General features: G+C 33.6%; 1 protein-coding gene across 1 annotated transcript; it reads left to right on the top strand.

Annotated features, from left to right (window-relative positions):
* The first annotated feature begins 1,837 nt into the window (after positions 1-1,837).
* On the top strand, positions 1,838-11,943 carry LOC137410006 (leucine-rich repeat protein lrrA-like). Its single transcript, XM_068095635.1, has 4 exons — positions 1,838-1,842; positions 2,271-2,411; positions 4,605-4,745; positions 11,787-11,943. Exons 1-4 carry the CDS (start codon positions 1,838-1,840, stop codon positions 11,941-11,943), a joined length of 444 nt encoding a protein of 147 aa, XP_067951736.1.
* The last annotated feature ends 1,129 nt before the right edge of the window (positions 11,944-13,072 follow it).

Genomic DNA, 13,072 nt, shown 5'->3' with positions numbered 1-13,072 from the left:
GTTATTGTTGGTCTTCAGAAGGACTGGTAAGGTGTCTTGAGCTGAGCATTAGTATTTTATTGGCCAGCCCTTGTTCTTGATCACCATCTGACACCGTCGAGGCATGCTGTTTACCAACTTTCTGAGCTCTTCAGGAGTGATGATGTGATGCCAAGCATGAATAATCTTCTCTATGAGCTCCTGTTTTGTCTTTGGTTTAATGCATTGTTTGAAAGCACATCTTCTGCTGATCAGATTGATATATAATATCTGGCTTGGCATCATAATTGGCGGGAAAATAGAAAGCAAATGGAAGATCCATTCAATATAGAGTAAACAAAACAATGTGATTCCAAGTTTATGCACAAAAATTGTATCATTGTATGCACTGTGCAAAATTGTTTATGTACACCATTGTAAGTTAATAGTTATGCACACCATTGTGCAAATCTTTCATGCAATATTATGCTACCTATCTATTAAAAAATTGCTATTCCGTGTCATCTGGAACCGTGTAACATGACCTTGATGTTGGTGTGCTTGTTGGTGTGCTTGGTGGTGGTGCGTTGGGAGAGCCAAGTTGCCTTTTTCTACCAAGTTGATTAAAGGCGATCGTGTTGGATGGAATGTTGGTGGTTGCAAATTGTTGGGCGGGTGATTGAGAAAATGGTGGTGGCTGTTGAAATTGCATAGTTGGCGATTGCCATTGTTGAGGAGGGTGAAACTGGAGAGTTGATGGCTGTGATGGTAGAGGTGGATATGTGGGTTGTGCATAGAGTTGGCTAGTCTCAGGAGTAGCAGCAGAAGTAGGTTGAGTAGGTGGAGGGCAGCATGCTTTTATGGCTTGACTAAAAATATTTGTGATGTTGCTTAAAAAATCGCCTTGTTTTTCACCATCATTTCCATGTAATCTTTCATTTCCTTCGATCGCTCCTCATAAAGGCCCTTCAACAGGTTTTTTAGGTCACTCAAATGCTTTCGTTTACGGGAGGTGGATGACTCACTATGACTTGTGTTGGAGGATAGTGTCCTTGGTGGTCTGTTCGTAACCGCGTCTCCACTTCCTGATGTCTCCGGCTGTTCCTGTAGCTCTTCACGACTACAATGATTGCCAAAACTGCTCATGTAATAACTAGCTCACAATTAAATGTCTTCAGTAACAGTAAAAAGCTCTAATACATAAAATGGTATACAAGCATTCTTCCAATTTTCCATTCATTTATATGTGAGTATTAAAATTTTTAGTATGTATCAAAGCTGTCCATCAAACCCTCACCTCCTTTCCTTATTTTCCATGGCTGCCAACTCTTCAGATACATCGTTAACTATTGGTCCATGCCCCATCACTTTATGCATCTTCTTGTAAAATCTCCATGTTGACGGAGTTCCACCTGAGAAAACATTATGTGATCACTATTACCTACATTATCCATGTACTACGATTAAACACCTTATGAATCACATTATTCTGTCAAAAGATTAATTAATTAATCATTAACAAGCTGCTCATGAAAATAAGAGTAAAAAGAAAACAATATGTTTTTATTTAAGCCAACACACCTGACTTAGAAGACTTAATCCTCTCCTCCTTATAAGTTGAATTAAGAGTCTTCCATTTGGTGTTGATCTGCCTCCCTGACAGTTTGGCCTCTCCTTCCAATTTACAATGCTCATTAACGGCATCTGCTAGTTGGTTATAAACAGCCGTATTTCTCTCTCTTCGGCCATCTATCTTTGCCAAAAAATTTAGAGCCACAACTAGATCGAGCATCGCCATCACCAACTCGTTCGAAAAAAATTCATTCACCATATTAATGATATTTTAAAAATGAGTGCTTTAAAAACAGTCGCGCCGAGGATGCCGTAAGGACAAGTTCCAATGAAGAACGATTAAAATCTAACCTCCGATCACAAATATTTGTTTAAAAATTAGAATATTTATGTTTACATCATGCGCAGTACTTCACTGTTGATTCGGCGTTTTCTAAAAGGCCCACATTTGAAACGGAGGTTTGAACCTCTTCAAGGATTAGCGATTAGACAATTTGGACCATTTACATGCTACAAAGATGCTACGAAGATGAAAAATACGACGAAACTTTGTAGCATGTAACACTAGTTATAGTGGTTTTTTTATGACCTGCTAACCCATTTTAAACTTTGTCATGGCTATATTCCTGACAACTACATATATGTTAGGAGAAGTAGAATAAAATATCTTTGTAAGATTTACTTTGATCTGATTGAATAATCTTAGCAGTATTATAGTGGCCTATGACTTTTTGTTACAGCTTTGGTTCACTGACCAATCTGAAAGAGTTGGATATCAGGTGGAATAAACTGGATTCTGATTCGCTGGTTGGTATGGAAAAGCTGAAGTCATTAGAAAAGATGAACTTGAGTTCTTGTGGCCTGACAAAACTTCCATTCAGGTCAGTACGTGCATAAACTCATTAGAACAACTTGGTGGGTTCAAGCTGACGAAAGTTCACTTACTTATGGGTTAGATTAATTTGGTTGAGAAACTGATGTACTGTTTTGTGAATTTCGAAAGGTTTTACAACACGCTAAAATTTTGGTGTCTCGTATAACGTCTTTTTTATTTAAAACAAAGAAAACTTTAAAACAGGCTAATTGTCTCTTGATATTTTTATATTTTCGTGATGTCTGTTCGGAATGCAAATATATGCGCACAAATAACCTTTTTGTAGCCATAGGATACTAATAAGCACATATGATGACACAGGATTATGTGACATCCTATTGTTACTAATGTACCAGATTATATTAAACTGCTTTGGTGTTTTCATACTTCATATTTCAGTTTTTTCTCAGTTAAATTGTAATAACAAATGCGGCACCACAGGCTTGTTTTTGGCTTAATAATCTATATTCTGAAGTTTTACTTAACTTTAAGTGGTAAATGTAAAACTGTTAAAAGTAAATGTAAATAAAATTATGATTTTAATTTACTTTAGTCTCTGAATTTGGCTGGTCCTTTGAAGGGTTGTTTAAAATGGCATATGTTATTAGCACCAGTAGCACCAGTTGCGCATGATATCAGGTAGCCTACATGGGCAATTGTATTACTTTATTCTTAAACTACTCTGTATAAAATATATGATGCCTGCTCTTTTTCAAATCAGCGTTATTTCCATTAGTTATAGTGAAAATTGTTGAAACTGTTGAAACTGGAGAAAAATGATCGATAAAGTTTTAGCTGATGCGGATGTTGAAGTTTTACTGTATTACAAGACTTACTGTAAGTAATCATAGTTATTAACTCTTTCGCTACCGCATTTAATTCTGACTGAACGATTAATTCAGCCCGAATTAGTTTGAACCGATTTTCAAAAAACCCATATAACGCAAGTATTTAAAGAATATATCGATAATAAATGCAGATATTGTTTTATTATGAAGTGCATCATACTCAGAAAGATTTTTTCTACAAAATATGTATAAAATTGTTTAGTGAGTTTTACTCTCATAGTTTTTCTGACGCCTTCTATGCGTTGAACGAACATGGTGTGTTTCTTATTGCCATGATGATAACGATCAAGTTGTGCCGATTTGCAAAATAATTATGAATGGAATTGTAAAGCAAAGAAACTTTATATTGGTTGCATGTGATTAGCAACCGTGTTGTGTTGTTGGGTTCAAAATTGATTAGTCTAGCAAATTTGTGGGCTTCGTAATAAAACAAAAATGGAAACCCTGTTGATACATCGGCTAACAGTCTTTACTTTTATTACCTTGAAAGCCGATACATCGGCTTGCCGAAGCGAAGTGGTTAAGATCAACATTATATTTTCTTATTATTCTCGAATATGTATATTACTTACATCTATATGAAATTTGGATAACTGTTATCAGGAGGTGTTTGGATTAGATAAGAACTGTGGGTTTCTATAACCCTCGATTCAGCATTTTCCCTTTTTGATCACAACACTTGAATTACAGTTGTATGGCAAATGTCATACGATTTCCACAAGGGAGACTATTACTATGGTAGCCAAACGTAATGACCCGCATCAACTGGTATTGCAATTATAATTACAATAAAACTGTATTTTCTAAATTAAACTGCTTGGAAATTTATTATTAAGCTGTAAAAAAAGCTGTTTAATTTAAAACTAATTTAGAATAAATTTTTATGCGGAACACAACAGCGATAAAAATATAATATACTCCTCAACGCATTACTATTGCAAACACCGTGACCAAAAACATCTATTTTGTTTCATGTAAGAGTTAATATACTATATTGTACAGCCAAAAGTCAAATAACGTGTGACGTTTATAATAGTCAAGAGTTTTTAGAAAACTAAAACATTTAATAATGTTGTCATTCAGATTTCAGTAGTTCCAACATCTTGTGATTTTGATGATAGAAGTCTTACCCATATGTATAAATATTATGGTTACATCAATTGTTTAAGGCCTAGAGGCAAATAAATCATACTGGTTTCTTTTTGACCTACTAACCCCTTTTTAATTTTGTCATGATTATTTTTATTACAACTATGTGTTAGGAGAAGTAGAATAAATATATTTTTAGGATTTAATTTGATCCGATTAAATGAACTTAGCGATATTATAGTTTTTTTGCCTGTTTCTTACAGCCTTGATTCACTGACCAATCTGAAAGAGTTGGATATCAGCCAGAATGCACTGGATTCTGATTCGCTGGTTGGTATGGAAAAGTTGACGTCATTAGAAAAGATGAACTTGAGTTCTTGCGGACTGACGAAACTTCCATTCAGGTCAGTATCAGCCTAATCTCTTTAGAACAACATGGTAGGGTTCATGCTGACGAAAGTTCACCTACTTATGGGTAGGATGTTTGCGGTTGATAAACTGATGTAGAGTTTGGTGAATTTTTAAATGTTTTACGCGTTAAAGGCCTATGTTAGTATCACCAGCTGTGCATGATATCAGTTAGCCTACATAGATTGTGGTACTTCATTCTTAAACTACTCTAAGTAAAAAAATTATTGTTCAGTTGATGTGCGCAAATTAAAACATTTTTTTCTGTATTAACCGTTTAAACCTGTGCTTGACAATGAGTGTCAGCAACCATGCTCAACTTTGTCTTACAGTAGGAATGTTGAAACCTTTTCTTAAGCATTTTATTTAAAAATGCTCATAGTCCAATGATAATTGGTAGAACACTTGCCAAAACTCAAACAACCAACAGCACTGGTCACCAAATATAAAATAAAATTTGTTTCACAGTTCTTCGCCTAAAACCAAAAAAGTTCATTGTTTTAAAAAGTTTTGCAATTGTTTTAGTAGCTCTTCATTTATCGACTGTGCATTCATCATTTTTTATGACAGAAATTTATCCGCAAACTATAGTTAGTATCATTTAATTCTCTATTTGAATCACAATCTTCTGTCAGGTGGCAACAAACGGGTCGTGCCAATGCTTCTGCGATAACATGCCAGTCAATTGTTTTTTTTTGTTGAATAGAGTTATAGTTGATTATATAGTTATATGTTATTTGATTATATTTCTCTAGTTGAATATAGAATGTCATGACTCTGGTTTGACTGTTAAGACTTGCAGTCACCTGGATCTGAGTGAACAAACAAGATTGACTATTTGATATAGGTGTAACATTGATGGGTTATTTTTAACCTCATTTTATTGCTCGATTTTTATAATTTTGCATATTTTGTATTTTAATCCTTTCACCACCGTAGACGCATTTATGCGCCTTTTATGGTCGACTGTCATAGACACATTTTTGCGACTTTACAGAAGCTAGGTAGTACCTTAATTATATTATTTGTTGACAGCATAATCAACAATCTTTAGGACTTTTATAGTATTGAAGTTGATATCCGAAGATTTTTCTATAAAATTAGCATAAAAAGGTGGTTTTAAAGTTTTTTCAGGAATTTCCAATTTAAAAATGGATATTTCTTTTTCCTTCAGATTTTTGAACTATTCAGTGTTATGATGAGTTTGGAAGTACATCCTGAGTTAGAAAACAGATAGCTACATTTTCTAATGGCATTGTAGCCAATTCAGATTCAGATTTTCACTCTACACATATAATTAAAGTAGCAGCACTGATTCTGATAGTGCTGAAAGTAAGATTTTTGTAAGATTAAGGGGCATTGTAGAGGATCGTTTTAGTTTTTTGGAGAGATTGTAGCTTCACATAGCTTTAGTAATGCACAAAAGTAGAAATACATTGAAAATTTTGCATAGCACTTTTTTGACATGTTGGCAAAGTAGAATTTATAACAAAAGTGTTCTAAACAGAGTTCGAAATTGAAAAAGATGGTGAAAATATCAAGAAGCAAAGTCAAGGAATTTTGGTAAAAGGGCTGGCAGTAGGCCGATGGCTAAATTTTACACGGATGGCATTTGAAGGGTTAATTATAGCTTTCATAGAATGAAAAGATATGTTACTAGTATCCTAATGTTGGTATCATGTATAATGGTTTTTCGACTTCGCTAGTGTCTGAAACAGATATAACCAAATTAGTCTTGACAGCCTAAGTAAGAATGTGCAACTAAACATGTTCACAATATAAGATGTTTAAAAAAAAATTCAAAGCCGGTGTGTTTGTGTTTTCAGATTAAATGTTTATTATATAATTTGTTGCTAATCAGCCATGACAGCACACTATCTTACATATTAGTGTTGGGCAAAAACATGCTGACTAGCATAGTATATAAAATGTCTATTTTAAATGAAAATTTATTACCGGCATTAGTATTTTTACAATCAAAATCACTAGCGTAAATGTAGTTATATACTAAAGAGTATGTGATAGTAAAGTAACAGTGATGCTCATCCGTAATCATACATACTCTTATCAGTATGTGCGATCACTATATTTGTAGGCCTATAGGTCCAAAACCAGTTTATGCTATTAGAACTATTATGGAGCATTTCATGACGATCGATCGCAAAAGCTATTAACTGTATATTCTAGTTCGCTAGTGATACATGGCACTCGTTTTTAATTAAGGATGGTGAGCAGAATAGTATTAAGTTGGCGCTGCTTGTCTTTCAGTCATTCAGTCTTCAGTAGAAATTTTTTGCCATATTGTATCAACAAAAATGCTCCCACGAATCAACTCTAGTAGTCAGAGTGCTGAATGCAACAGAATAAAAAAGATATAAATTGGCTATTTGCCAAAATCCCTGCCCCAGCACATTAAAGAGATATGATGCCTGGTCAGCCTCCAGTCAGCATTATTCGTTATTAGTTATAGTGAAAATAAAACTGGAAAAAAATGATCGTTAAAATTTTAGCTGATGGCGATGTTGAAGCTACTGTATTAAAGGATCTACTGTAGGTACTCATAGTTATTAACTCTTTCGCTACTGCATTAAATTTTGACCGATTGATTAATTCAGCCCAAATTAATTTAATTGGATTTTCGAAAACCAATATATCGCTAATATTTAAGCAATATATCTAGAATAAATGCAGATATTGTTTTACTACGGAATGCATCACATTCAGAAAAAAAAACAGTTTTGTGAATCTCACTCTCGCAATTTTTCTGACGCTTTCTTTGCCTTGAACGAACGTGGTGTGTTTTTTATTGCCATTACATTAACAATCACAATATTACAATCTGGTTGTGCGGTATTGGAAAAAAATTAGAAATGGGATTTTTGAGCCAAAAAATCTTTTTTTATAGGGTTGACTTGATTGGAAACGAGGTTTTTTTTGTTGGCGACCAAATTTGATTAGTCTAGCTAATTTATTTTATAAGCTTTGTAATGAAAAGGAAAGTGAAACCTTATTGATAAGCTGATACATCGGCGTACTGTCTGTACTTACATTGATGAGAATTGTTAGAACTGTTGAACCAAAGAATCTTTTATCATTTGCACGGGCTTGGCAACAAGGTTGTTTTATTGGACACACAATTTGATTAGTCTAATGTATGGGCTTCGTAATAAAACGAAAAGTGACACCCTGTTGATAAGCCGACACATCAACTTATGGTCTGCACTTAGATTACCGCGAAAGCCGATACATCTGTCTGCGGTAGCGAAGTGGTTTAGACCAACATAATATTTTGCTACTAGCTTTGAATATGTATAGTACATACATGAATATAAAATTTGGATGAACTTGATCAGGCTGTGCTTGTATTAAATATAGTACTACGGGTTTCCCTCGATACGACATTTTCACTTTATGATCACAACACTGGAATTACATTTGTATGGCGAATGTCATATGATTTTCACAAGTGAGCCTATTACTATGGTGTCCAAATTTAATGACCATCATCAACCGGTATTGCATTCATAATTACGGTAAAGCTGTCTTTCTAAATTAAATTGCTTAAGAACTTATTACTAGGCTGCAACAAAAGCTGTTTACTTTTAATTTATTTTGGTATATATTTTTATACAGAAAACAATAACAATGAAAATAAAATATATTCCTCAAATCGTTACTATTGTGACTATAGAAACAAACAAATGTTTTTTTTGTTTCATGTTAGAGTTAATATATTTTATATTGTACAGCTCAAGGTCAAACAAGATGTAGCGATTGTAATTGTTGTTTGTGTGCTCATTGTTGGTTGCTCGTAAGTACAGATAAAAACAGATAAAACAGGGGAACTGACAGCGAGAAAGACTGGAACTTTATTAAATCTGTAACCGGAAGAAAGCGACAAGAAACTTTCAGTGTAATAATAATATGAATACAAAATATTGCCGCATTACTTGTACGCAAATATAATATTGTAAACATAATATAAATTTGGATTGTTATTCAAAACCCCCCTCAATCCAACATATGTTATCGTTAATAATAAATATTTCATAGAATGTGACCTAAAGATTTTTAATAACAACAGTCGTTATCTGAAGCTAAAGGTTGATATTTTAATGTACTGTACTATTCATATAATAAAAACATTCCAACTTTTGATAATGTTATTGTATCATATTTATAATATATCCTATCACAAAAGTCATTTTCTCTAACAGCTAAAAGCTTCAGGAAAAAGATATTGCCATGCCTAAGAGTAGAGTCCAGGACATCAGACTTTAAAACAAGGGCACTACCACTATACCATTCAGTCACCTTGCTACCACATGAGGCAAGGTGACTGCAGAAGGTGTTGTAGAAGCAGTATGATGCACCTTGCTTGCATCATACTGCTTCTACAACACTACTATTCTAATTCATTACTTTAAACCTTCCAACAAATGGACATGTTAGGATCATATGTTGACAAATTTTAGTGGTCACACTGTAGTTTCCGGAGTTATAAACACTCTTCAGCGATCATGTTCCCACATCTTCTTTCATACATAATTTAAGACTGAGAATCTTAAGCTATACACTATCATTAATTATCAAAAACTGAATGACAGGCTTAAGCTTATTGATTGGAATGAGTTATACTAAAAAGATGCAGATTGTTATTATAATGCATTTTTACACAAGTTAGCTTCAGTCCAATCAATTAAATTTGAAATTGAAATATAAATACAATAAATTTAGAAATGATGTGCGCATACGCTTAAGGAATTCTAAATATCAAAATTATTCGCAAGCTTTTAGTAATTGTACCAGCCTTCAACGAATTTGGAAGCTTATCAATTTTGAGCTGCTGAGAAAGCGTAAGACTGACAACATTAAATGGGACGTGTCAATTTTTGCGCTATAATATCCCAGTCAATTGTTTTTTTTGTTAAATGGAGTTATAGTTGATAATATAGTTATATGTTATACTAGCTGCATAACCCGTCTACAGGAACAGATTCACGTGCAGCATAAGATTTATTGAGAGTTGTCTTTATTACTGTAAAACAATTCAAAATATGCAGTCTACTGAAATTGTTGTCCTGATTAGATTATGCATTCTTATATGCATGTCAATGTTGGGTGAAACAAAGAAATCTGCAATGTGTCTTACAGATAGATGCGTACAAAATCTAGTAAATATTCTAGATTCATGTGTCTAGATGCATGCATGCGTTTATACCTGTCTATATTTGCAGTTGACCATCGCGCATTTCTGCCGCTGAGCCCCCGCCTCGGCGGACCAGTCTTTACCCGACGAGCAGTTGACAATCGCGATCTTGCACTTGCCTTGCAATCAATCGCTTAGCACTTGCAATCAATCGCCTCGCAATCAATCTCCTCCCACTCGCCTCGCAATCATTTGATTTTGAGGCGAGGCGATTTATCACTTTCATCAATAAATTTTAATCCGCTCCTAGGCGAGAAAACCACTTCGGTAAAATATTTTTTCAACATTTTACACCATAAGCCGTACTTGTACCCGGGTAATAAAAAGTTTTTGCACAGAAAGTATATTTGTATTTAACATATATAACAACATTTGCCATTCTAACATTCAAACTACATAGGTAACATGATAAAACATGATAGGTACCCTATCATGAGAAAAGTGCTTTGTGTAGTTGAAATAATTTGAGAGAAAATAAAAACAACTGTAAAGTTTATCAAACTTTATCAAACAACTGTAACTTTCAAACTTCATATCATGAGAAAAATGTTTTCTGCCAATCTGATAAATTAAAAAGAATAAAAAAATTGTGAAAATGATTAGATGTAAACTTCAAATAATTAGCAAGTAGTAGCTAAATTAGGTCGGTTTTGCAAAGATTACAATAAAATATGATACAGTAATGATAAAATTAATACAAACTGAAAAAAATAAAATGAAATTCGTGAATATGTTGAATTATTAATAACAATTCTTGCATAGAAGTGTGTGTATAAAAAGTTACTGTTCCACCAAAAACTATCTATCAAAACTTTGAATAGGCCCATACTGGTACGACGATAAAAATGTAAAAATAAAATATTGTAGTGTCTTTGTCTGATCGAAGGTGAGAGAATCTAGATGCTATTCCTACTCGAGATAATACAAATGTCCGCATCAAAAGTAGGGACCTTAACAGCGATTTAGCAATTGAATCTTGGGAAAAGAAAGAAATAGAGGTTCGAAAAAATGGCATCGTGTTTCATAGAGTTAATAAAATTTAATCGCAAAATTGTAATATCGAGAGAGTCTATTGTGGATATCGTTTTGCTGAAAACAAACTAGCACTAATACGTCGAGGACAAAAAAGCATTGCATGTCATGAAGCAAAAAGAAAGCCATAGAGTTGCAATGATTATGTCGATTTTGTGTGAAAACGGCAAACGCTGAATAGGTTATGTATAGAGGCGTGTACTAACCGGAGTTTCTCGTTAATGCGCCCTAGATACATGTACCTAGTAGCGGCTAATAGTCCGAAAAGTCCAGTACTCTATAAGGCGGACAGACAAATAGACAGACAGACAACAATTGTCGTTTATATAGTAGATGATTATATTTCTTTAGTTGACTATAGACTGTCATGCTTCTGGTGTGACTGTCAAGACTTGCAGTCACCTGGAGTCGAGTGAACGAAGAAGATTGGCTATTTGATAAAGGTGTAACATTAATAGGTTATTGTTAACCTCATTTCATTCCTCGATTTTTATAATTTTGCTTGTTTTGTATTTTAACCCTTTCACTGCCGTAGACGCATTTATGTGGATTCTAGTGATACAATTTTTACCCATATGCATATATTGAATGGTTAGCTCACTACTATGAGGCCTAGCTACTAATAAATCATACTGGTTTCCTTTACGACCTACTAACTTCTTTTCAATTGTTATAACAATTTTTCTAAAAAAAATATGTGTTAGGAGATGCAGAATAAAATATCTTGATAGGATTTACTTTGATCTGAATGAATAACCTTCGCAGTATTATAGTGGCCTATGACTTTTTGTTACAGCTTTGGTTCACTCACCAATCTGAAAGAGTTGGATATCAGGTGGAATAAACTGGATTCTGATTCGCTGGTTGGTATGGAAAAGCTGAAGTCATTAGAAAAGATGAACTTGAGTTTTTGCGACCTGACAAAACTTCCATTCAGGTCAGTACCTGCATAAACTCATTAGAAATACTTGGTGGGTTCAAACTGACGAAAGTTCACTTACTTATGGGTTAGATTAATTTGGTTGAGAAACTGATGTACAGTTTTGTGAATTTCGAAAGGTTTTACAACACGCTAAAATTTTGGTGTCTCGTATAACGTCTTTTTTATTTAAAACAAAGAAAACTTTAAAACAGGCTAATTGTCTCTTGACATTTTTATATTTTTGTGATGTCTGTTCGGAATGCAAATATATGCGCCAAAATGACCCTTTTTATAGCCACGGGACACTCATAAACACAAATAATAACACAAGATTATGTGAGATCCTATGGTTACTAATGTACAAAAATATATTAAACTGCTTTAGTGCTTACATGCTTCATATGTCATTTGGTCTTTTCTAAGTCATATCATAATAACAAATGTGACACCACATACATTTTTTGGCTTAGGATTTTGTATCCTGAAGTTGAACCTAACTGTATGTGGAAAATGTAAAACTGTTAAAGGTAAATGTAAATATAAGCTTATGATTTAAATTTACTTTAGCTTTTGAATTTGGCTTGTTCTTTGAAGGGTTGTTTAAAATGGCAAATGTTAGTAGCACCAGTAGCACCAGTTGCGCATGATATCAGGTAGCCTCAGATTGTATTACTTTATTTTTAAACTACTCTTTATAAAAATGTTATTGTTTAGTTGATGTGCACCAATTAAAAATTTATTCTCTATTAACCTTTTGCACCCGTTCTTGTCAATGAGTGTCAGCAACAATGTTAAATTTTGTCTTCTGATAGGAATGTTGAAACCTTTCAAAGGCATAAAATTATTTAAAAAAGCTCATAGTACAATGATATTTAGTAGAGCTGTTGCCAAAAATCAAACAACTAACAGGAAATGTCACAAAATATAAAATAAAAGCTTTACAAACATTTTCCTATAGTTTTACCAACTTTTAAAACTTTTTCTAGTAGCCTCCTGTTCATCGGGTAGACAATCATCATTGTTTTATGACTAAAGTTCACCCACTAAATTGTAGTTATTATCATTTAGGTTTATATTTGCATCACAATCTTCTATCACATGCCAATAATTGGGTCGTCTCATTTTTTCCGCAATAAATTCCCAGTGAATCACTCTTTTAT

The sequence above is a fragment of the Watersipora subatra genome, unplaced genomic scaffold (genome assembly GCF_963576615.1).
Source record: "Watersipora subatra unplaced genomic scaffold, tzWatSuba1.1 SCAFFOLD_35, whole genome shotgun sequence".
Classification (NCBI taxonomy): Eukaryota; Metazoa; Bryozoa; class Gymnolaemata; order Cheilostomatida; family Watersiporidae; genus Watersipora; species Watersipora subatra.
The sequence above is the reverse complement of the archived record's forward strand: the minus strand, read 5'-3'. Positions and strand labels throughout refer to the sequence as shown.

Excerpts from the sequence above, each read along its gene's own strand:
- LOC137410006 (XM_068095635.1), top strand. Across the intron at positions 2,412-4,604 it reads CTGACAAAACTTCCATTCAG|CCTTGATTCACTGACCAATC; the intron begins GTCAGTACGTGC and ends TGTTTCTTACAG. Across the intron at positions 4,746-11,786 it reads CTGACGAAACTTCCATTCAG|CTTTGGTTCACTCACCAATC; the intron begins GTCAGTATCAGC and ends TTTTTGTTACAG.